At 35.1% G+C, this 22,915-nt stretch overlaps 1 protein-coding gene across 3 annotated transcripts in view; it reads right to left on the bottom strand.

Moving 5' to 3' along the window:
- Window positions 1-22,915, bottom strand: part of Marf1 (meiosis regulator and mRNA stability factor 1-like protein) — a 655,603-nt gene that overhangs the window by 416,922 nt on the left and 215,766 nt on the right. For all 3 annotated transcript variants that reach the window (XM_090397518.1, XM_090397519.1, XM_090397520.1), the window contains one exon: window positions 4,942-5,899. In XM_090397518.1, the coding sequence (XP_090253644.1) occupies window positions 4,942-5,899 (958 nt within the window). The remainder of the gene's footprint in view (window positions 1-4,941; window positions 5,900-22,915) is intronic.

Below are 22,915 nucleotides of genomic sequence, written 5' to 3'. Positions count from 1 at the left end.
ACAAGATCTGATAATGATAACATTGGAGTCTTGACAAGTAACAGACTGATTTGGAGGAAAATTGTAGATAGGAAGTTAGTAATGATGTAAATTTTTCATGTAGTATTATCATATCCTGTACACCCCTTGAGGGTACATGTCAGGAATTTGATGACGAGTTTATAAAATCACATATTCTTCACTCCATCTCCAGATAGTTATAACAGAAGCACATGCACATAATATCACAGAAGTAAATTATTCATAATCATTTTACAGTACTGAAGGTATTTTTATTCACACCTATTCTTTCTCTTCCTTATATATGTATAAGTAAAATATAGTAACTAATAATGAATTATATCTTTCTCTTTAATTATTGTTTTTTAATATATTCTGAAAAGAACATCTCCCCCACCCATCCACTATGAGGGATTAGTTAAATTCGAAGAAACCATCAAGAAAAGAAGCATCTGACGATACGCAGTAACATGCCAGTATTTCCATTCACTTTGCTAGATGGTTAGGTTCAAGGTGAGAGAGCTAAAATTGCCCTGACGTGAATGTGCTAAAAATAATTAAGTTTAAAGTCACTGCACTAATTAGATATGAACTTGTGAATTTTTATGACACTGGGTAAAAAAAAAAAAAAAATCATGTGTTAACACTAATTGGCACATGTGTACACACAATATATAACGATAAGTAGTATCACATTATGTGGAGTTCCCTACCATCAGGAAACTGGTCTCTGGTTGTTCACATGCAAGGGAAATTCAGTGAAGTGACATTTGCTAAAATATCACTATCAGTTCCCCCATTTCAACTGTAGCCAAGTTGGAAATGAAATGCAAATATATGAGAATGGAAGCAATATCATGTTCCAATATCTAACAAAATTTGTTTATACAGATATGTACGATATACCTTATTTTCATTTCAGTCTTATTTAGACTGATTTTTAAAAATGCCCTACATAAATTCTAGTAAACATCACTACTAGTTGAGCAACTGATTAATGTCAACTAGTTTATGAAAATGTACTTCCAAAAACTTAAAAAAATATATATATTTAATTCAAGGAATATCTAATTTTCAGTAATGATAAAGTAATGCACATAACATATATTCACTGGACTGGAATAATAATCAACCATAATCAAACATTTGAAGGGAAAAAAAAAAAGTAGTGATAATGACAATGTTAATAAACTATTTTCATTTCATGATATTTTTAAATTTCATGAATTTTACTGGTCTGAACATGTGCATGTTAGTTTTTCTATATTCAAATATCAGAGGGCATTGAAAGGATTTATTTTTATTCCAGACTAGAGTAAATTTTGAGTATTGACATTTACAGTAACTACATTCCATGTATGTAATGTAACATGGAAGACAATTTTGATCATCCATTGTGAGACCACTACCCTGATTACTAGATACTTGTATAACTTCAAGTGACATATTAGATTTATAGAACAGGGTCCTAGAATAAGTCTTTTATAATAGATCCCAGATCATTTATTATAACAGTTATACACCTAATAAAATAACCACAGAAGCCTGCAGCTTTGTCTTCATGTAGTATTCAAAACGATATATTTCTATCCTTTCATGGATGGAATTATATATATGTAGAAAGTTTTTTTTACCTTGGGTGTAATATACGTTAAAGATACCACGAAATTTTATACTTGATTTTATTCCTTTTCCCAAGTAAGCAAAACAAAGTTTTGCACGTGAAATATATTCACGTCTGAGCTACTTATATATTGAGGTTAATGACTTCGTATCACTTGCCTTAGAATGTATCCCTTAATGAAAAGCACACCCCCTTTCAGGCGTGTATAATGCAATGCATAATGGGAAGGGCCACTATCCAGACTGGTTTTGAGGTTTCTTCAGTGGGAGCCAGATCCAGGAGAGATACCAAGGTTGAAGTAATGCATATCTCATATACAAGTAGACAAAAGGTGCTTGACCTTCTTAATAAAAATCTCTGGATGAGAGAAAGATGTAAAAAGTTTTTTACCTTGGGTGTAATATACATTAAAGATACCAAGAAATTTTATAGATGGTTTTAATCCTTTTCCCAAGTTTTGTGCGTGAAATAGTATATTTATGTCTGAGCTACTTGTATTACTTCAACAGAAGACCAATGCTTTACCACCACTCACTTTATGAACTCCTGATTTTATGATTGGTATCAAATTCTGTTATGACTATGAAAGGACAGGCCACAGAAGTGAGCAATCAGGATGAGTATCTTTCTGCAAAAGCTTGTTAAATGACTGAAATCAGAGTAAATAAGAATAACACTTGTGACTATAGTATGAATAATTTCAAGTAACTGAATCAATGTCATTTATTTTTATTGCATAACTAAATTTTATGTAAATATATGTGTAAAAATTGCTAAGTCACACACAGATCACTTCAAAGATGAATCAGTGTACACCCTGCAGTTGCAGAGAATTTACCTCACTCTTCATTTATTATAAGTTCCATTTAAATTCATTTATGATTGTATGTATTTGTGCTCTCAAACATTCAGAAAGAGAAGCAAGATGAATTTGTAAATACAAAATAGAGTATGAAGAACCTAATCTTATCCTTAAGAGGCATTTTAAAAAATTCAGTCTGGTCTAAGGAGTTTTTAAAATTTAGAAATCCTGTAGCATTTCCACTTTTGCAATAATCACATTCACAAAAATGCCCCCCCCCCCCTTCCAGTGAGGTATAATATTACAGTTCAAAACTTCAATTCATGCCATTGAGCATATGGCAAATTAAGGTTTGATTTATGACGATTAACTTGACAACTCTCCAGAAAACCAATTAGTTTGAAAAAGCAGAAATCAACTTACACTAAAAAACAGGAAGCATATCTATTTATGAAGATACTACATGTGTTAGAATAATTACTTAACATTAAGAAAGCAAGATTTGATGTTTCGACCTCTGTATTGAGTTCATCAGGAAAAATACATATGTATAAGATACATGACATTGCACCAATGTTCCCTCTAATTTTTTGCTGTGAGTGTGCACAGAAATTTGAGTGTGTGCAAAATTTGCCTTCTTTTGAGAAGTATGTGTGCACCGATATGAGTCACCATACTGATCATTTAAGCAAAAAAGTTCAAAGATTTTAGTTCATTCTTTACCTTCTGTTATCAATGGGACATCAGTCAGGTCACTCTAATTCCCCACCATGTTCCCACACACGGCAGTAGCCTCCCCAGTAAACAGTCGGAAATCACGATTCACAAGCCTTGGGCAGGACTTGATCCAGGGACTTCGCGCATGCAAGGCCAACACGATACCGACTGTACTAGATAGGATTCTAAGTGTGTGTATTATTACCATCACCAAGTAAGTTGTGTGACATCAATCACAGAGCTAACATAAATATTTTATATGTATTTAATATTGATCTGATTAGAAGTAAGAAATAAAGTAAAAAAAAAAAGATAACACTAGTGACTGATTGCCTTTAATTAAATTTTCCAACTTTGCAAATAACTCTAAACATACATAATAAAATATTCCCATTACTAATTCTCACCTTGTTAAACATTCATAATAAATTTTAATTTAATCTTGAAAATCTAGTGTGCGCATATTTTTTTGCTTTGTGCGTTAGTTGTAAAATATGTGCGTGCGCACAGCTTAGAGGGAACATTGCACTGCACTATACAAAAGTAAGCTGAATCTAAATGGTTGTTAATCATTTACCCTAACCTGCCTCAAATGGAAAAAATAAAATAAAATAAAAATGGAACTACATTAGAAATTGTTTCAAGTCCTCTCGAATTGAGATTTTTTTCTGTTTGGGGTTGTTCTGGTTGCTACATGGGTTGAAGATGGGGTCCTCCACATCCTTGGAATAATTAATCCATTATTTTTGTTCAGATTTGGATGATGTTTCAGCATTTCCCAAGCTTCTTTGAATTTTCTTCCAAACCAGGTTTTGGTGTAGTGTAGAGACTTGGTGCCATTCCAGTCTTCAACCTGTATAACAATATGGGGTTGTTCTGGTATAGCGACCAGAACAACCCCAAACAGAAAGAAAATCTCAATATGAGAGGACTTCAAAAATTGTTTAAATTAGCAAGTTTTTCTACTCAGTTATACTATAAATTAAAGATGCCAAGAAATTATATTCTTGGTTTAATCCTTTATCCAAGTGTAAGCAAACAAAGTTTGCACCTGAAGTACTTTAAGGACTGGGCAACTCATATATAGAGGCTAATGACATCACATCACTTGCCTTAGTATCCCATAATGCAAAGCACATATCCTTACAGATGTATAATACTATACATTATGGTATGCATTATTATGCTATGCATAGCATTATACATGTCTATAAGGATATGTGCTTTGCATTATGGGATACTAAGGCAAGTGATGTGAAGTCATTAGCCATTATATACGAGTTGCCTAGTCCTGAAAATACTTCAGGTGCAAACTTTGTTTGCTTACACTTGAATAAAGGATTAGACTAAGAATATAATTTTTATTGTTTAATGTAGTTCCATGTTTATTTTATTTTTAATTTAATTTTTTTTTTATTATTTTTTTCCCACTAGAGGTCAGACTAGGGTCAATGATTGACAAGCATTTAGATTCATCTTATTTTGTATACTGCAGTGTCATGTAGCCTGTATCTTATATGTATTTTTCCTGATGATGACCTCAATACAGAGGTCGAAATTTAATGTTACTTTCTTAATGTTAAGTAATTATTCTAACGTGTGTTGTGTCTCCATAAAGTCTTCAATATGAATGCTGACCAACATGTAACCTTAAAAGAAAGAAGGCATATCTATGAATCGAATATATAATACAATTCTTTGCATGCATGCACACAGTGTGATATGTATCAATTTTTAGTTACACGGAACATAATACTGAAAGAATTTAATCAAAAAATTTTATTCACAGTTTACTTACCATTACATGTTCACGAAAAACAGAGAACAAAATTTTCTTCATTTCATTAACTTCAAAATTTTGATCTATATTAGTGACCAGTAATTCTACAGGAGAATTTGAAATGACAGGACTTCCTCTGCTGCCAAGAGATGCAGTCTCGCCTGGATAAGGCAATGAAGTGCTCCATGGAAGAAGATAATTTGGACTGTCAGTCATCCTTAAATATGAAGGTGAACCAGATGAAACAGCACGAAAATGAACAGAACAAACAGAATTATTCCCACAATTATCAACTACAGATGTTCCACTTTCTGTCTGACAAACTGAGCTAATATCATGATTATAGCCACAAGAAGGCAAAAGGTGTTTACAATTACCATCTGACATAAGAAATGGAGACACCCTACCAACATTTTTATGCACTCTTTTTCCTTTTATCATACCATCATTTACATCAGAACGACAGAGTGGTGAAGGATCTCTACTTTTACTCTGCTCACTAGACTGTGGAGTGCCACTAGATGTTGACCATGTTCCTCTATCTTTTGAGATTTGTTTCTCTTCTTCTTTGGCTGAATCATAGTCAGGCTCAAGTGCTACACTGCTGCCACTATTCTCTGAAATAAATTCATAGCCTAGATCTATTGTCTCCCTTTCATTTCGTGCAGAATACTTTAAATATACTTTCTTTTCTTTTAAGTGGTCTTGAGCAATAAGGTCTGGTGGTGGTGGGAAATCAAAATGCTTATTCAGGGAATATTTCATGTCAGAGATATCAAATCCTTTGTCTGGTCCAGGAGATGAATCCCTACTACTTCCACTGCTAACAGTAGATTGACGACCAGGTCGACAACCTTTAATATGCTGAAATGATCTTCGTGGTGATCCATCCTGAACTTCTGTTCCAGTTCTCTGGGTAAAAGTAACTGATATCTTGCTTCCAAAAACATCTTCCTTGTCCATTCGTTTTTTGGCCCTAGAAAGATATATGGACATATTACAAATTAAGCACAACAAAGTGTTCAGAGAAAAAACATTTACATAGCTGATCTAAAACGGAATATCAATGAATTTAACTAGATTACTTTCTGAGATTACTTTCTTGTAACAGACCTAATGGCAGTGATTGGATTCAGCTCATTATGAAAATTTATCATTTAAATATATTATACTAAATAACATTTCAATGTTTGAAAAATTATATTATGCCATTTCATCAATTTTTCACTGTGTTATATTAATATTAAAACATGACTTTTTGATACCTCATTTTTCTGCAATTTTTCTAAAAGGTAGTAGTTAACAGCAAAATTATATTTATCCACAAAACCAAAGTCATATTTTAGTGTTAATCCTAAATACATTTCATAAAGTAATTACTAAAAGAAAAAAATGCTTACACTTGAAGAAAGTAGCATTTTATTATCAAGTTATTAATCAAAGTTGTAATTAAAATGTACACATTAGATGAAAATTCTTTAGACTGTCATTGTTTAGAAACATTATCTTGTTCTGGGAAAGCAGATTTCACAATATCTGAACATCCAGTACAGCATTTGATGCATAACTAAAGGATGTTGCAAAATATAGCAACATCCTTGAATTCATTCATGTTCTGTGAAAAAATGTGACGAGACTACATTCATCTATTATCATAGTACACCTAGAATTATCAAGTTTTTCTTGTGGTTCAATTCAGTGGTGTTAATACCACAGATTGGTAAAAAATTCTTTCTTCTGTAAATGAAAGATAACAAATTCTTAATCCTGCAGCATAACGAGCAGGTGTGGATGTTTAATGTCGGAGTATGTATCAATATCATGCATCAAGGCACTGAGAAAGCATTCATATTTCAAATAAGTTTTGAATCCATCACAAATTAGTTTCAGAGTTGTCCTAGTCACTAAAACCTTTGCTGTTTTCCCATGCATGCATCTCTTTTGGATCACTGAAATCCAAAAGATCACTTATGGATCTTAAAAACAGCACTCCAGGTCAAGTTTTATCAACCGAACAGTATGTAGTCATTTGTTACGAGTGGAGATTATTATTATGAACATGTTATGCTAATAGTGGTTAGCATCTACGCAAAGATCCCCCATATGATGGCTGGAGAATAAGAATAGCCCCACAGTAGCTCATGTATGTCTGATAAGGCGACTAAAATGGTACCAAGTGCCTGGGGGTATAGCTGGGTCACTCTGTCTCTGAGGGTCATAAATACGGAGGCCTAATCCACCAGGTTGGGGGTTATGCGTGGAGCTAATGACCCCACACTGAAAAAAAAAACTCGTCATGAAATCTAAAGAAATAAATGCTGGATAGACTAAATGGTGAAAAAATGGCAAATGTCTTAGGGATATGAGAACTGGATCAGGGAAATTATTTTCTCTTAACTGATCTGGAGCTTTAAAAAATGATGCTCGATCAATTGTATACTTGTTACTCGTTTATGGCTATACAAGAAATGAGATGGAAGGAGAGGAGATTAGGGAAAAGAAAAATTATATTATTTTTTATAGCTGCCAAAAGAAAGATCACATATTTGGAACAGGTATCATTGTAAACAAGAGGATAAAACATCTTATCATGTACTTGAACTCAAAACTTATCTCGAATGTATAAGTTACAAATTAAAGGACAGTTTCTTTTAACTAGTTTTATCTCTGTACATGCTCCAAGTGAAGAAAAGAATTATGCTGAAAAAGAGTTGTTTTATAAGGAATTAGATAAGATCTAAGGAGGAATGTCCAGAGGTATGTAAAAATTATTATAGGTGATTTAAATGCCAAGATAGAAAAAGAGGATACACACCGGCCAACCATTGGGAAATATAGTTTACATAATGAGACTAATGATAATGGTCATGACAGATAACCTATGACATCTGTCATAAGGATCCATGTGAAATTGCAAGTCATTCTATCAAGTAGTTTGTTTTATACAGTTGTCTGAAGCAAAAGTGTTGTCTGTATCCCTTGAAATGGATAAATTTGAGTATTGTGCGGTTATAAAATTCTTTGTAAAAGAAGGTTTAATGCCAAAAGAAATCCATTCAAAGTTCATAAATGTTTATGGGCAATCTTCTCCTTCGTTTTAGACAATTAAGAAATGGGCTGCTGAGTTCAAAATATGGCTGTACCAGCCTTGAAGGTGATCCACGTGAAAGATGTGCAAAAAGTGCAACACTACCAAAAATTATTGATCAAGTGCACGATATGGTATTGGATGAATGGCGAGTCAAAGTGAGTGAAACTGCTGAGACTATAGGCATTTCAAAAGAACATGTAGGATATATTTTGCATTAAGAATTGAAAATGAAAAAGCTTTGTGCAAGATGGGTGCGATGCTTGCTCACAGCAGATCAAAAATGCACTTGCATGAAAATCTCTGAGGAGTGCCTGGAGCATTTTAACAAGAATAAAACTGATTCCATGCATTGATTTATCACTCTGGATGAGATTTGGATTCACCATTACATACCAGAATCCAAACAGCAGTCAAAACAGTGTACAGAAGTCGGTTGTTCAGCAACAAAGAAGACAAAGCCGGTTCCATTAGCAGGAAAGTTCATGGCAGCAGTGTTTTGGGATACTAAAGGCATTTTGTTTATTAATTATCTTGAAAACAGTAAAACAATAACTGGAGAATAACTGGAGAGAATATTATTCCAATTTTTTAACCAGACTAGACGAAAAAATTCGTGAGAAAACACCCAGTTCACAGAACAAAAAAATCATCTTTCATCAGGACAATGCACCTGCCCACAAAGGTATTTTGGCAATGGGAAAATTAAGGGATCTTCACTATGAATTGTTAGAACATCTTCCATATTCCCCAGATTTGGCTCCCTCTGACTTCAATCTCTTCCCAAAACTAAAACTCTTCCTCACTGGTCAGTGTTTTTCTTCGATTCAAGATGTGATTGCAGTTGTAGAGGGGTATTTTGCAGATCTTACTGAGAACCACTACAACGACAGGATAATGGAGCTGGAATAAATGTATTAGTTTTAAGGGAGATTATGTTGAAAAATAAAAATAATTTTGAAATATATAAATTTGTTTTTTCATTGTTAGGCCGAAAACTTTACAGACCACCCTCATATAACCATGAACTATACAGATTATTTAATGAGCCAGACATTATTAAGTACGTAAAAATGAACAGATTAAGTTGGGCTGGACACATCATATGCATAGATAGTAATAGAATAGTTAAGATGTTTAATGCTAAGCCAGGAGGAAGGGGAAATTGCAACACCTAAATTAAGATGGGAAGGTAGATTGATGCAAGATATTAAGGTTTTATTAGTCAAAAATTGGAGGAGTTTGGCATTGAATAAGGAAGTGTAAAAACTCGATGTCACGAAAAATAATAAAAACACTAGTGCATCGATTTTTACAGTAGGAACACACCTTAAAAACCTTGTATAAAGTGTATCTATGTTTCTTATGTTCAAATTTTGTATAAACACCAAAATAAGCCCAAAGAGAATTGACTCGCTCATTGTTTAAAGGCAAAAGTACAATGTTGAAACCCAAAGTAATATTTATGAGTCGGCAGTTTCTTTTGAAAAGTATTTACTAGTCCTGTAGCAGGTGACCTTCAAGGTCAGCATTGAAAGGGTGCGGCATGCATCAATCGGAAAGTCCCATAGGCCAAAGCCGGATTAAGGACGTCTAAGGAGAAGAATAGATTTCTCGGCGAATGTTCGACAACTGCCAATCTCGTGATGTTGTCCGGGGTTCTCGTAACTACATGCAAGACACGTACGGGGACATTTGGGGTCCAATAACCTTGGATAAAAGTGCAGGGGCAATGAGAGATATAAGGCTTGGAGTTTTGTTAAGAAGGGCTTCCTATTTTCATCTTGCCTGATCTACCCACGAGGTCAAGGAGGAGAGCTGCTGTAAGTCCAGAGGAGAAAGACTGAGTCCGTCCACCTGAGGCAGTTTTCCAGTGCAAAGCCAAGGATAATCTGGAAGTCAATCTAAGGAGAAATCTTGCCGTGCGAATCCAAGCCTTGCCGCTCCATTCGAGTACGTGCATGCCCACCGTCATACGCAGTTTCCTCGCCAGTGAAATTCCAGACGCCAGAAGACCCTATCCAGTATCCCGCTAGCTGAAGCGACTCCTCATCGGTGCCCTGAGACACCTTGTAAAGGAAGGGAAAGAAGTAAAAAGCCGGAACCCCTGAATCACCGGAAGAAATAACAAACAAGGAGGGAAGACGTATGCAGGACAGTCAGAGACTCACACAAGTCTGTAATGTTCATTTCCTTTATGTGTGTGATTTTAGATAATTCACCTAAAGAACTGCTGAACTGATTAGTATAAAAAAAGTAGCAATTTTTCTTATGTGCATGAGTCACTCATAGATCTGTGCTAAGCCGTAAACAAGCCAAACGTGAACGTAGTAAATTTCCTTAAGATGAAATTGGGTTAATTTGAAATTCTTTTAATCTTTGTATGTGCTGAATTAATTTCTTGTTGAAATGTTTAACTTAGAAGGGATGAAAGTATGTCGGTATAATTGCCAATCATATAACTAAGTCTTTAAAGTTAAGAGTGAGAGCTTAGGAGTTATATGATGTGTGTGTGCGGTGCACGCTAGAAGATTAATTACGGTTACTATGCGCACCTAAATAGTTCCTTGTTATGTGTGAAAATGTTTAGTAATTGTGAAGTGGAATGTATTAAATTGAGTTTAACTGAGAATATATATATATATATGAAAGTCCCTCGAATATCATACTTGAATACTTGTTTTAGAACAAGGATTTCTTTTGTGAATGAAGCTTTAATTACTTGCACAGTATATAATGCGTTGACCTGTTATTAAATGTTGATTGTTTTTTTATATAAAATGTTTCTGGCTCAGTTTAATCTTTTGCAATGCACTGATTCTAAATAAAATCAAACCTGTAAGGTGGGAACCCAGAAGTTATTAATGATTTAAGAAGCTTAATAGAAAATTTTTGGCCATGACTGCAAACTGTGGCCAAGTTATGATATCAATAAATTCTTTGTTCAGAGAGGGTATTAATGTTCTCTTGTGTCATAAGGTAGAATAATAAGAAAAGAAAATACAAGATGAATATTAAGTTAAAGAAATATATATATGATAAGAAATAAAGATATATATTTAAATGATATATAAATAAATAAAAGGTGTTTATTAAAGAGAGAAGATAAATTAAATATTACAGAAGGTTGTCAGAATGGCCCATATAGATATATTGAGTCAATGATGATCTAAGCAAAGCAGAAAGTATACATGTTAAAAGATTGTCATTTTGTAAAAATGATGAGTCTTGAATAAGGGAAACAGTAGTTCAGTGGGATAAGGTATCTCCAGATGGGAATTGGGGGTATGGAGTTTTAATGGATTCACTGAATTTGATTAGCTATAACTGAAACACGAACCAGGTTTATCTTGGCTACATTACATGAAAATTCAAGTACTTCTGACAAGGTTGGATTACTAATGGTAGACAAATTATCTGTTAATTCTGAACTGAATTGTTGAGATAAACTTTAATTCTCAATAATCTATTCTTACCAACAAGAGGGATAACTTCAACATCATCAAATTCCTGATATGTACCCTCAAGGGGGGCATACAGGACAATAGTACTACATGAAAAACTAACACCATTACTAACTTCCTATCTACAATTTTCTTCCAAATTGATCTGTTACCTGTCAAGACTCCAACGTTATCAGAGTTTATATTTCTATCTTCAAAGGCACTTTTTACTGTATCAATCCATCTATATCTTGGCTTTCTTCTGGGTCTTTTTCCTGACAACCAGGTAAAGAACACTTGTTTTGCTAATTGTTCCTCTCCTATTCTATTTAAGTGACCATACCACCTGAGATTAGCCCTGCTAACACATTCCTGGATACTAACAATATTAACTTCTTTCATAATATCCTCGTTTTTAATATGATATTGCCACTGATGCCATCTGTTCACCCGTATAATCTCTCGGGACTCTCATATCTGTGGTCTCTAGTCTTTGGTCAAGTGTATTATTTCTAACCCAGCTCTCAGATCCATAAGTTAGAACTGGTTTGAATCATCATCAACAAACATGGGTCCAATGCCCATAGGTGTCGATGCCATCTTGATATGATTCTTCCATTGCATTCTATTTTGTGCAAGATGACTAAGTTTGTGTATAGTTTCCACACCATTTGATGTCATCGCCCCATTCTCTGTTTGGTCTTCCTCTTTTGTGCTTTCCTTCAATCATTCCAAACAGCATTGTTTTTAATTTTCTCTCTTCATTCATTCTACATATATGACTAAATATACGTAGTTTCCTTTTGATTATTTTCTGGATCAGGTTTTGTTTTGGTTGTATTCGTCTGTAGATTTCCTCATTGTTCACTTTCTGTATCCAGCTTATTCTCAAGATCTTTCTATAGCATTTCCTTTCAAATGCCAATATCCTCCTTTCAGATTCTCTCAGGAGTGGAGTACCCAGGCTTCACATCCATAGAGCATGCTGCTGAAGATACAGGTTTCAACAATGCGCAGTTTGCATCTTTATAGCTCGGCTAGTCCATATTTTGTCCATGGCTTTTAAAATAGTTGTTGCTCTGGCTATTCTAATTTTTATCTCTTTTTTGGGGGCCAAATCATGTGTCATGTGGCATCCAAGATATGTAAAGTGTTCCACATTTCCCAGTTGAAATCTATTGTAACTCTGTTCAGTAAATATTGTTGTCCAAATGGCATTGTTTTAGTTTTTTCAAAGTTGACATTTAGTCCATATCTTTTTCCTTCTGTGTATAATGTTTGCAATGTCTGTTCCAGCCTGGCTGCATCTTCTTCAATCAGGACGATGTCATCTGCAAAGCAGAGTTAGTTTATTCTCATGCCATTTATTGAAATGCCTCCACCTTCCTCTTTAATCTTATCTAGTGTCCTTCCAAGATGTGTGATGAAGATGATTAGCAATATTGGGTCACCTTGTGCCTGACTAGTGGCAAACCAGTCTCCAGTCTCACCTGCTATTCTGATTTTTGCTTGTGCTTGGCTGTTTACATCTTTCAGCAGGCGGATCAATTTATTGTGGACACCATAGGATTCCAAGACAGCCTATGTTATATTTTGGTCAATATTATCAAATGCTTTTTGGAAGTCCACGAAACAGCAGTATATCTTTTTGTTCATTCTTCGAGCTTTCTCTGCTATTATTCTTAGTGCGAGTATTTGTTGCACTGTACTTCTATCTTGTCGAAATCCAGCAAGATCGAAGTACTCTCCATATACGGTGTCTCCATATGACCCTTCAGGCATTCTGTTAATATTTTCATCAGCACTTTGCCAAGATGACTCATTAATGCAATAGTTCTGTAATTGGAGCATTCTAAAGCACTGCCTTTCTTATGAAGAACAACCAAGACCGATTTTTTTCACTCTTCGAGGGCATACCCTGATCTCCATATTTCATTACATAGCTTATGTATTTCTTTTACCACTGATTCTCCCCCATATTTTAGCATCTCACCTATTATATTGTCATTTCCAGGACTCTTGATGTTCTTGAGATGTTTTATAGCCTTATTAGCCTCCTCTTCAAAGATGTCATTTTCAAAGATCTCTGCTGGTGGAGAGATTGCTTTTAGTTCTTTGATTACTTCTGTTGCAATATCATTTAGTTGATTTTTATATAGTTTGCTACAATATCTTGTCCATCAATACTTTACCATTTTCATCTTTGACTGCTACTGATCTTATTTGCCGCTTCCTATTGACATTTCTTATAAGTTTGTAGACCTCTCTAGTTTTGTGTTCTCCATAGTACTGTTTAATATCTTTGCGCTGGTCATACAACCATTTGGCTTTATCAGATCTTGCTGCTTTTCATACTTCATTGCATTTTTGACGGTATAACTCATTTCCTCTGAATTATCAACTTTTAAGTTTCAGTTCTCTTTTCTCTTGTACCAATTTTAGGGTTTTCTGAGTTATCCATTTCTTGTTGATCTTTTCTCTTTCAGGAATTACTTCCTCTACTGCTTTTTTTAGCACTGTAATCTATTCATTTGAAATGAATGAAAACAGAAAGATTACCAAAACAAGCCTTAAAGTACAAGCCATTAGGAAAAAGAAAACCAGGACGTCCTCTTAAACGATTCAATGATGACTTCTAAGGCTAGAACGGGCCATGCTAGGCCTAAATCCTTGATATGCATGATGATGATGACTATTTCTCTCTTATTCCATATAAATTTATTCAGCTGACTTCCAACCATACAAGTTTTGTTGATTCTGTTGTCTATTTCCATATTTAATTTATCATCTTCACTAAAAATCATGCTTAAGTAGCTGAAATGTTTTACATGTTCTATCGGTTCTCCATTCACAATGCATCTGCCTATTTTCATTGATTCTGTCTTTTTATTACTGACCTCCATACCATATCTATTACAACAGTTATTCAATTTAGTCAGGGAATCTTGCAGACTTGTAGCAGATTTATTTAGAAGTATTCATCCACAAAAAGCAAAGAGCTGAGAAAACATCTCCCATTCTGATATCAGGTTTAATACCCCTTTCCTTCATAATGTGATCCACATAGATAATGCATAACAGAGGGGATAATGTACATCCTTGTGTGATACCAGACTTAACATTAACCCATCTTCCTGTACTTCCTTCAATTCTAAATGCTGACTTACAACACAAATGATGACTAAGTATTGCTTGATATAATGCTCCGTTCACACCATACAAATGTAGCGCTTTGAACAGCTTCTCTCTTGGCACCCTGTCACATGCCTTTTCCAGATCTACAAAACTTAAATACAGATCTGTTATATTCCCATGATTTCTCAACCATTTGTAGTAACGTGAAAATGATAGCCTCTATTTGGACTGAATCTAGCTTGCTCTGTTTTTTTTTTTTTTTTTTTTTACTACTTTGCTGTCATCACTGCTCATTTCATTTAGCAATATTTCAAAGTAATTACTCCATACATGAAGGATATCTTTTACACCAGTTTTCATGTCACCTTTATCATCTCTATTTCCTCTTATAGCACACTTTTCTCCATTTATGAGCTTTTTCAACAACCTCCAGAATACCTTCTTGATATTTATTTTCTATGTTCTTACCAAAGTCTTCCCATGACTTTTTTTTTAGCTAGTTTTACACAGTGTTTGGCTTTCTTACATTTGTCACTGTATTCTCTAAGAGGCCAAGCTGACTTATTTGGCAGGAACTCTTGATATGTTTTCTTCTTTTCCTTCACTGCTTCTTTAACTTCCTGTGTCCACTACGGAGTCGTGATTTTTCTATACTTGCAGATAACCTCACCACAGGCCTCTCTGAATGAATCAATGTTTTCTTCAGAGCTGGCAACTGAATCTCCAAGGCTTAGTTCCTGTTCTCAAATTCTTTCATTTTTCATGAATAATGTTTGTGTATTTTAGTCACAGTTTAAATCTGAGAGCTGCTCAACTTTTACTTTAGAACTTTCTTACATGCTCTTTTCAGTAAGAAATTCAATTTTATCTTGCTCAACACTAACTGGTGATCACTTACAATTTCAAATCCTCTGTACACTCTAGCATCCTGCACCAATTGAAAAGAATCACTAGCAACAATAACATAGTCAATGTGACTTTTCTTATTCTTTGCCTCTTCTCTTCACGTAAATTTGTGCAAATTTTTGTTGAAACATTGTGTTAGTAATATCCAGTCCATGTCCTGAGCAGAAATCCGTTAATATTAGCTTTACTCTATTCTCACAATTTTACTGAAATATTTCTGTATGTGTCAGTTGCTTTCTCTAAAGTCTCAAAAATTCTTCCACCTCTACCTTAGTAGAACCTTCTGTGGAACCATAGGCACAAATAACTCTCATTGTCCATTTCCCCATTCTAATATTTGCACACATCACTTTACTTGATATTTCTTGTCATTCAAGAAAATTAGCCTATTTTGTGTTCAATACTATAGCTAAACCTTATTTTCCCTGATTGTCACTGCTTGAATATAACATTTTGTATTTATTGCTCAGAAAAAAATCACATCGTCTTTTTTGTTTTAGTCATCACAATTATGCGGATCTGGTACTTATCCAATTCTTCAGCTGGTTCCATTTCTTTGCCATTCCAGCTTCTTATGTTGATAGTACTGATTTGAACTCTGGTGACAAGAATTAATGTGTGTTTTAGCATTTGTTCCAGTAACTAACTTTTTGCTGTTCTGGTTCCCTGGCAAAAACAACGGGGACCTTGTTTAATTAGGCAACACTCCAAGCGGCATGAAATTCTATCATGTTGTATCATCATTTTATATGTTGGTTTAAGCCAATATGAATAAAATTTGGTCAGCTAAATCCCAATTGCCAGCCCATCCATGTCCGTTCAATATCCAGGTAGATACCTAACAGGATGCACAACTAGAAGGTGAGGATTGGACATTAGGTCAGAAGCCCGTTGGTTCTCTGCATTCCTTTAAATGCTTTATGGAGGTGACCCTTAAGCACCCCATAAGAGGGACAACTTAATAACTCAAATAAAGAAATTCTATCTGTCAGCAGTACAGCATAATCACCAACAGAAGTAAGTACTAAGTATTAAAAGAATACAGTAAGCTTAAAGATGAACTGTTATTCTAATAAGTGTTGTTCTTCAATACTTATAGCAAATCTGAGATTAAAATCAGTTTCTTTCCAGTTATACATATACAGCAAGAAACAAATAGTAGTAGTTCTACCAAAACTAAGAAAAATCTTCTTTGAAGTACCATTTTAAACTGCAACATATCAATTAGGTTGCATTGCGAGGTTGATCTGAAAAGTTCTTGGCCTAACAATGTAAAAACTAATTTATAATTTCAAAATTATTTTTATTTTTCAACATAATCACCCTTAAGATTAATACATTTATTTCAGCGATGCTCCAGCACTGTTATTATTATAATTCGTGACAGTCCGAAGACTCATCGTGGGAAGACACCCACTGTACAACTCTCCTTCTCCACCACTATTGAACGTCTACTACCAATTAAAATCAGTGCCATCTACTGGCCGCTACCACCACCACAGCTTTTTTTTTTTCTGTCTGTAAATTGCGTGTGTTCTGAAGGGCCGGTTTGTCTGTATGTGGGATGAAAAACACGAGTTTCCGGGAGAAAAAACCCTACTACCACCATATGAGATCGGCTAACTCACCTTCAATTGAAAAATGTCCATATAAAGATTCCTCCCATCAACAGGAATCGAACTCAGGTCTTTTCCAATCGAAGGGCGCAATGTACAGTCGTTATCCCATCCCTGTAGTGGTTCTCAGAAAGATCTGCAAAATACCACTCTACAGCTGCAATCATTTCTTGATTCGAAAAAAAAACGCTGACCAGTGAGGAAGAGTTTTAGTTTTGGGAAGAGACAGAAGTCAGAGGGAGCCAAATCTGAAGAATAGGGTGGATGTTTCAGATCTCTTAATTTTCCCATTGTCAAAACACCTTTATGGGCAGGGGCATTTTCCTGATGAAAGATGATTTTCTTCTTCTGCAAACCGGGTCTTTTCTCACGAATATTTTCGTCTAGTCTGGTGAAAAGATCAGAATAATATTCCCAGGTTATTGTTTTACCCTTTTCAGGATAATTAATAAACAAAATGCCTTTAGCATCCCCAAAAACCGATGCCATAATCTTTCTTGCTGAAGGAACAGACTGTCTTTTTTGGCGCTGAACAACCGGCTTCTGTCCACTGTTTTGACTGCTGTTTGGATTCTGGTGTGTAATGTTGAATCCAAGTCTCATCTACAGTAATAAATTGATGCACAAAATCAGTTTTATTCTTGTTAAAATGCTCAAAGCGCTGTTCAGCGATTTTCATGCAAGTACGTTTTCGGTCTGCTGTGAGCAAGCACGGCACCCATCTTGCGCAAAGCTTTTTCATTTGCAATTCTTCATGCAAAATATATTCTACACATTCTTTTGAAATACCTATAGTCTCAGCAATTTCATTGACAAATTGCAATGTGAAACAATAGCTAAGTAGGTCTTAAGTAAAAGTATCCAATTTCGCCATAATTATTTCAATGTAAAATCTCAACATCTATGTACCATATTTCCAACATCTGAATTTCCATCTTATGAGTGAAATTTTGATAACAAAAACTGGAAATGTTAATATCAGCTATACGTTTTTTTTTTCTTGCATATGTTATACTCTTATTTCAGCATTAAAATGAACAATAAAAAGAGCATGAAAATAAGCAAATTAAAAACATGCTTCCTCAGTGTGAAAACAACTATAGAATAAGTATAACATTTCAGCTATTTAGAAATAATATTTAGTGAGGTTGATATATTAAATATGATAATTATTATATTTAAGAGGCAACAAGAAAAGCAAAGCTGGTATGGGAGGATGGAATAAGAGAAATTTGTCAAAGTGATCAAATAAATATTTTCATAGCCTGCTTGAGAGTTTAGACCAACTTTAACTAATGGACCAAAGAGCTGGATTAGAAGTAAAACATTTGATTAAAGATTAGAGGCCACAGCTATGAGGGTTGAGAGCAAAAATAGATAGGGGAATAAACACCTAACATGAATGGCAGAATCATGTTAAAAAAGAGGATATTAAGAAGGAACTTGACATTATTACCATTGAGGAATGTGTGGGCAGCGCTAATCTCAAATATCATTGGATGTTTAATGGAGTATTGACAGCATTAAGAAAGAATTAAAAACTAATTTTAATGCTTCCAATACTATGTCTTAGTCACTGAGACATTTTCAGGGAGTACATTTGTGTGCGTGTGGGTTACAATTGTAACCCACACACACACAAATACAATACTCAATGAAACATGTGGGTGACTAGAAAGTCCTATCTAGGTGGTGTGCCCTCTATGGGTATTTGTAGGCAGCCTAGGATGTAAATTAGGACCTCTAACAATTACTGTTTCCCAAATTTTGGTGGAAGTTTTAAGTATTTTTATTTTTTTAAATTAGGTTGATTTCTGATTTTAGGTTTATTTGTACTCCCTGAAGATGTGTCAGTGACAGGAAATATTGGAAACATTGGAAATAGTTTTTAATCCTTTCTTACTGCTATCAATACCCCATTAAACCAACAACAGGATGTCCTCCCAGCCTTAAGCCTTACCACACAGATGCTAATCTCAGATAGTATAGTATGGTAACTTAAAGAGATTGAGAAAGGATTAGTTAGAAAAACAGGTTGTTAATGTTAGGAAATATTCTTAACATCTGACCTCCATAGAGTCAGAGATACATCGTGGAAGGTACACACTATTACACAAAGCTCATACAGCCATGTCTTAAACTGATTCAATGTGTCTGCATTCACAAGACACTCATTCCAATCACCAACTCTCCATATGAATACCTCCTCCTCACTCCTCTTCTTACACCCTCCTTAAACAGTTTCCAGACATGGCCTCTTGTTCTACCCATCTCCCATTCTATGAAAAATCTCTTTCATGTCAATCTGATAATCCCCCTGACTAGCTTATATGTCTCTCATATCTCCTACTCCCCCATCCTATCCAGCTTTGCAATTCACATTCTCTTAATCTGTATAGCACTACACATTCCAAAAACCACTGACCACCTATGTGAATCTTCTCTAGACACTTTCTAACATATCCTTGTTACCATGGTGATCAAATCTGTGTGCACAATAATCCATATAAGGCCTTATACAATGGCATCATAACCTCTCTATTTTTACATGTCAGAGTCCTCTGCACCATTGCCATTATCTGAAGTGACACCACCACTACCAGATCTCTCATCTCCTCTACCTCCTTTAAAGTTTTCCCACCAAGAGTATACTTTGCATTCCATAGTTGCTTAGGAAATTTCAAAACATTACACTTTGCAACACTGAACTCACAGTTCCACTTACCTGGCCACTCATTCAATATATTCCAATCCTCTTGTAAGGTCATAACATTTGCTTGACTGTACATTGATCTTCCCAATTTTGCATCATCTGGAAACAGCTGCACATCATCATTTAAGCCCATCCCAGTATCATTAATATACAAACTGAACAATGGTCCAAAAACTGACCCCTGCGGCACATCACTTCTTACTTTCATCTTTTGGGATACTGCATCCCCACATACAACTTTCTGATACCTATCTGATAGCTGGTCACTGATCCAATGCAGAAGTCTGTTATTCAATCCATCCGTTTCAATTTACTTAATAGCTTATTGTGTGGCAATGTATTAAAGGCTTTGCAAAATCTAAGTATGCCACGGAATATGCATCTCACTTGTACAAGGTGTGTTACCTTGTTATAGTATATGAGTGAGTAAAACGTGATCTCCCTTCAACAAGCACATACTGACAACCACAGAGAATACTGCTGCTATCAAACCTATTTCCGTATCATACTTCTCACCCATCTCTCTAGTACCTTCACCACAACTCCAGATATACACTTGGAATACGTTCACACATTGATGCTGTTATTTCTTTGTCAGCTCCCAAGCAGCATTTATTTCCTTACTGCTCAACTCTTCAATCCATGTTATAGCTCCAAGATATCCCCCCCCCCCAAGCTTGTCATAATCACCAGCCTTGTACTTCCAAATGTATCCTTTCCTCACAGAACTTCATATAGTCCCAACCCATGTGATCACTCTTACCAACTGGAGGAAATGCAAAATCACATTTTACAATTACATCCTCTGACGAAATGATCAGATCGAAAATTCTTGATCCTCACGTGCCCCCTTTTACATGCTGCCTGAGATAGTGATTGTTAGACAGTTATAGGAGGAAAATTGTCAACACAAAGTTAGTAATAATGTAAACTTTTTTATCCAGTATTCTTACAGTATCCTGTATTTCTCCACTCCCTCCCACATATCAGAATTTGGATAATGATGGAAATGTCTTTAAATGTCTGTACAAACATTTTTTTTTCAGTGTTTTTGCTTCCAAATGGTATATATTCTGTGTGATATAATGAGTTAAAATGGTCACAAGTATGTCCCTCATATCTGCCAATATAATCAACATCCATTCTTGATGCTGGTATATACATGGGGTTTCCATGAAAGTTCACTGAAAACAGTTTAATTAAAAGATAATTACTGAATGGCAATTCATCGAAATTGAACTGATCAAAAAAAATATTCACCAATATTTTTTAATGACTTCTTCCTTTCATAATTCATTGAAAGAGTAATTTTTTTGTGAAATATTTAAAAGTTTAAGTGTTCAGTAACAATACCTGACATTACCCAAAATGCAGAAAATGTGTAGGCAGTCGTCAAGACAATTTATTGTTTAGAACATAACTCTGTAAACGTATATACTGCTTCATTGTACATATTGTGATTTATCACAGATTTTTTTTTTTTTTTTAATCACTTCACAACTGTTAAATTGATGAACCAGAATACAGATATATTCTGTCTGTATGCATGTTGGAACATTGCTAGTTGTCATGTTCTGCGGTTCATGCTTGCTATATCCACCACGCTTTATGTAAAATCAAGCCTTAATTTTTATTGCACTGTGTAGGGATCCTAAGCATTTGTGCGTCTAATTTAAATTTTCTTGTGAAACAGTTATCAATATATGACATTTTTGTTTGTTTGTTGCCAGATTACTTGATGGCCAACAGTGGTTGTGTGGAATGCTAAACCTGATTTGTGCTCCCTTCTTTCTTCAACATCTTTACATGTTCAGACATGTGGGTCTCTCCCAACCTTTCTGTATGGCCTACATCAGGGCTATCCAACCTTAGGATTTCGAGGGCTGCATTAGAAAAAAAAAATTTAACCGAAGGCTGCATCACAATGAGTATCTGGTAATTTGGTGAGTAGCAGCAGCAACACCTCGAAAGCTGAACAAATGAATACTAATTGCATACTCATTTTCCCCGTGAGCGCCCGGAGCATGCATGTTGGAACAAAACAGTGTAAGAATGCTTTTTTGACACATCTAATATTTGAAAAACACATGGGTATATAGAGATGTAAAAATACCATATAAAATTATCAACATCGAGATTATAGATTAGTGATAAAATTAAAGTATCTAATACGCATTCGATTCAAATTGTTATTTTATTTTTTTGCTCGTGAAAATCAAAACCCACAGGAGGGCTGCACAAAATCGCACTGTGGGCCGCATGCAGGCAAGACACTTGGTTTCTTCATGGGGTGATGTGGTGAATTTGATGGATGTACGACAAGTACTCTGGGAAAAAACAAAAATGTCATATATTGATAACTATTTCACAAGAAAATTTAAAGAAGCCACACAAATGCTTAGGATTGTAAAACTCGATGTAGCTTGGAAGTACCAAACCGCTTTACATCGATTTTTACAGAGGCCAAGTCTCATGAGAATGTTACAAAAATAACCTTGTTCGATTCTATATGTTTTATGCTAAATATTATTGTAAATAACCCTATGGGAATTGAGCTTTTAATTGTAGCTTACGAGCTTTGTGCATAAACACCTTCAAAGTCAGTGTCTAAGAGATCGGCAAGTTTCAGACATGTTTCCGCTGCCCGACAAGATAGGATTAAAAGAGTCCACGGAGGAGAAGAAAGAACAGGTCAGTCTTGACTGAAGATCAAGGAGTCGTGCGGAATTCTTTGGGGATTACAACCCTTCGTGCAAGGTCCCAGAGAACGCAAAATAAAAAGGGACTGTGGCAAACATCAAAGAGGATTTGGAGTTGGCAGTTAGAGGGAGAAACACCAGGAATAGGATCCAGAGGACGGGACGTTATGGCGAGGCCAAGCCAGAGGAGAAGCCAGATGGGAATGTTGAGAGGAATGCCAACGTAAATACCTGAGCCAAGTGTTGGTCGGAAGTCTTTTGCCACGGGAGATCAACCGAAGCCAATAGCGACAGAGCGAACTTCAAGAGCCAGAGAAATTGCCTGTATGTTGAAACCTTTTGCCTAAGCTATTCGAGTACCTCAGATTTCAGTCAAAAAGCCTGTGAATTTC

Source organism: Typopeltis vanoorti, chromosome 9 (assembly GCF_054136105.1).
Source record: "Typopeltis vanoorti isolate ZY-2024b chromosome 9, IOZ_Tvanoo_1.0, whole genome shotgun sequence".
NCBI lineage: Eukaryota > Metazoa > Arthropoda > Arachnida > Uropygi > Thelyphonidae > Typopeltis > Typopeltis vanoorti.
Note: the sequence above shows the minus strand (reverse complement) of the source record. Positions and strands in the feature narration are given on the sequence as shown.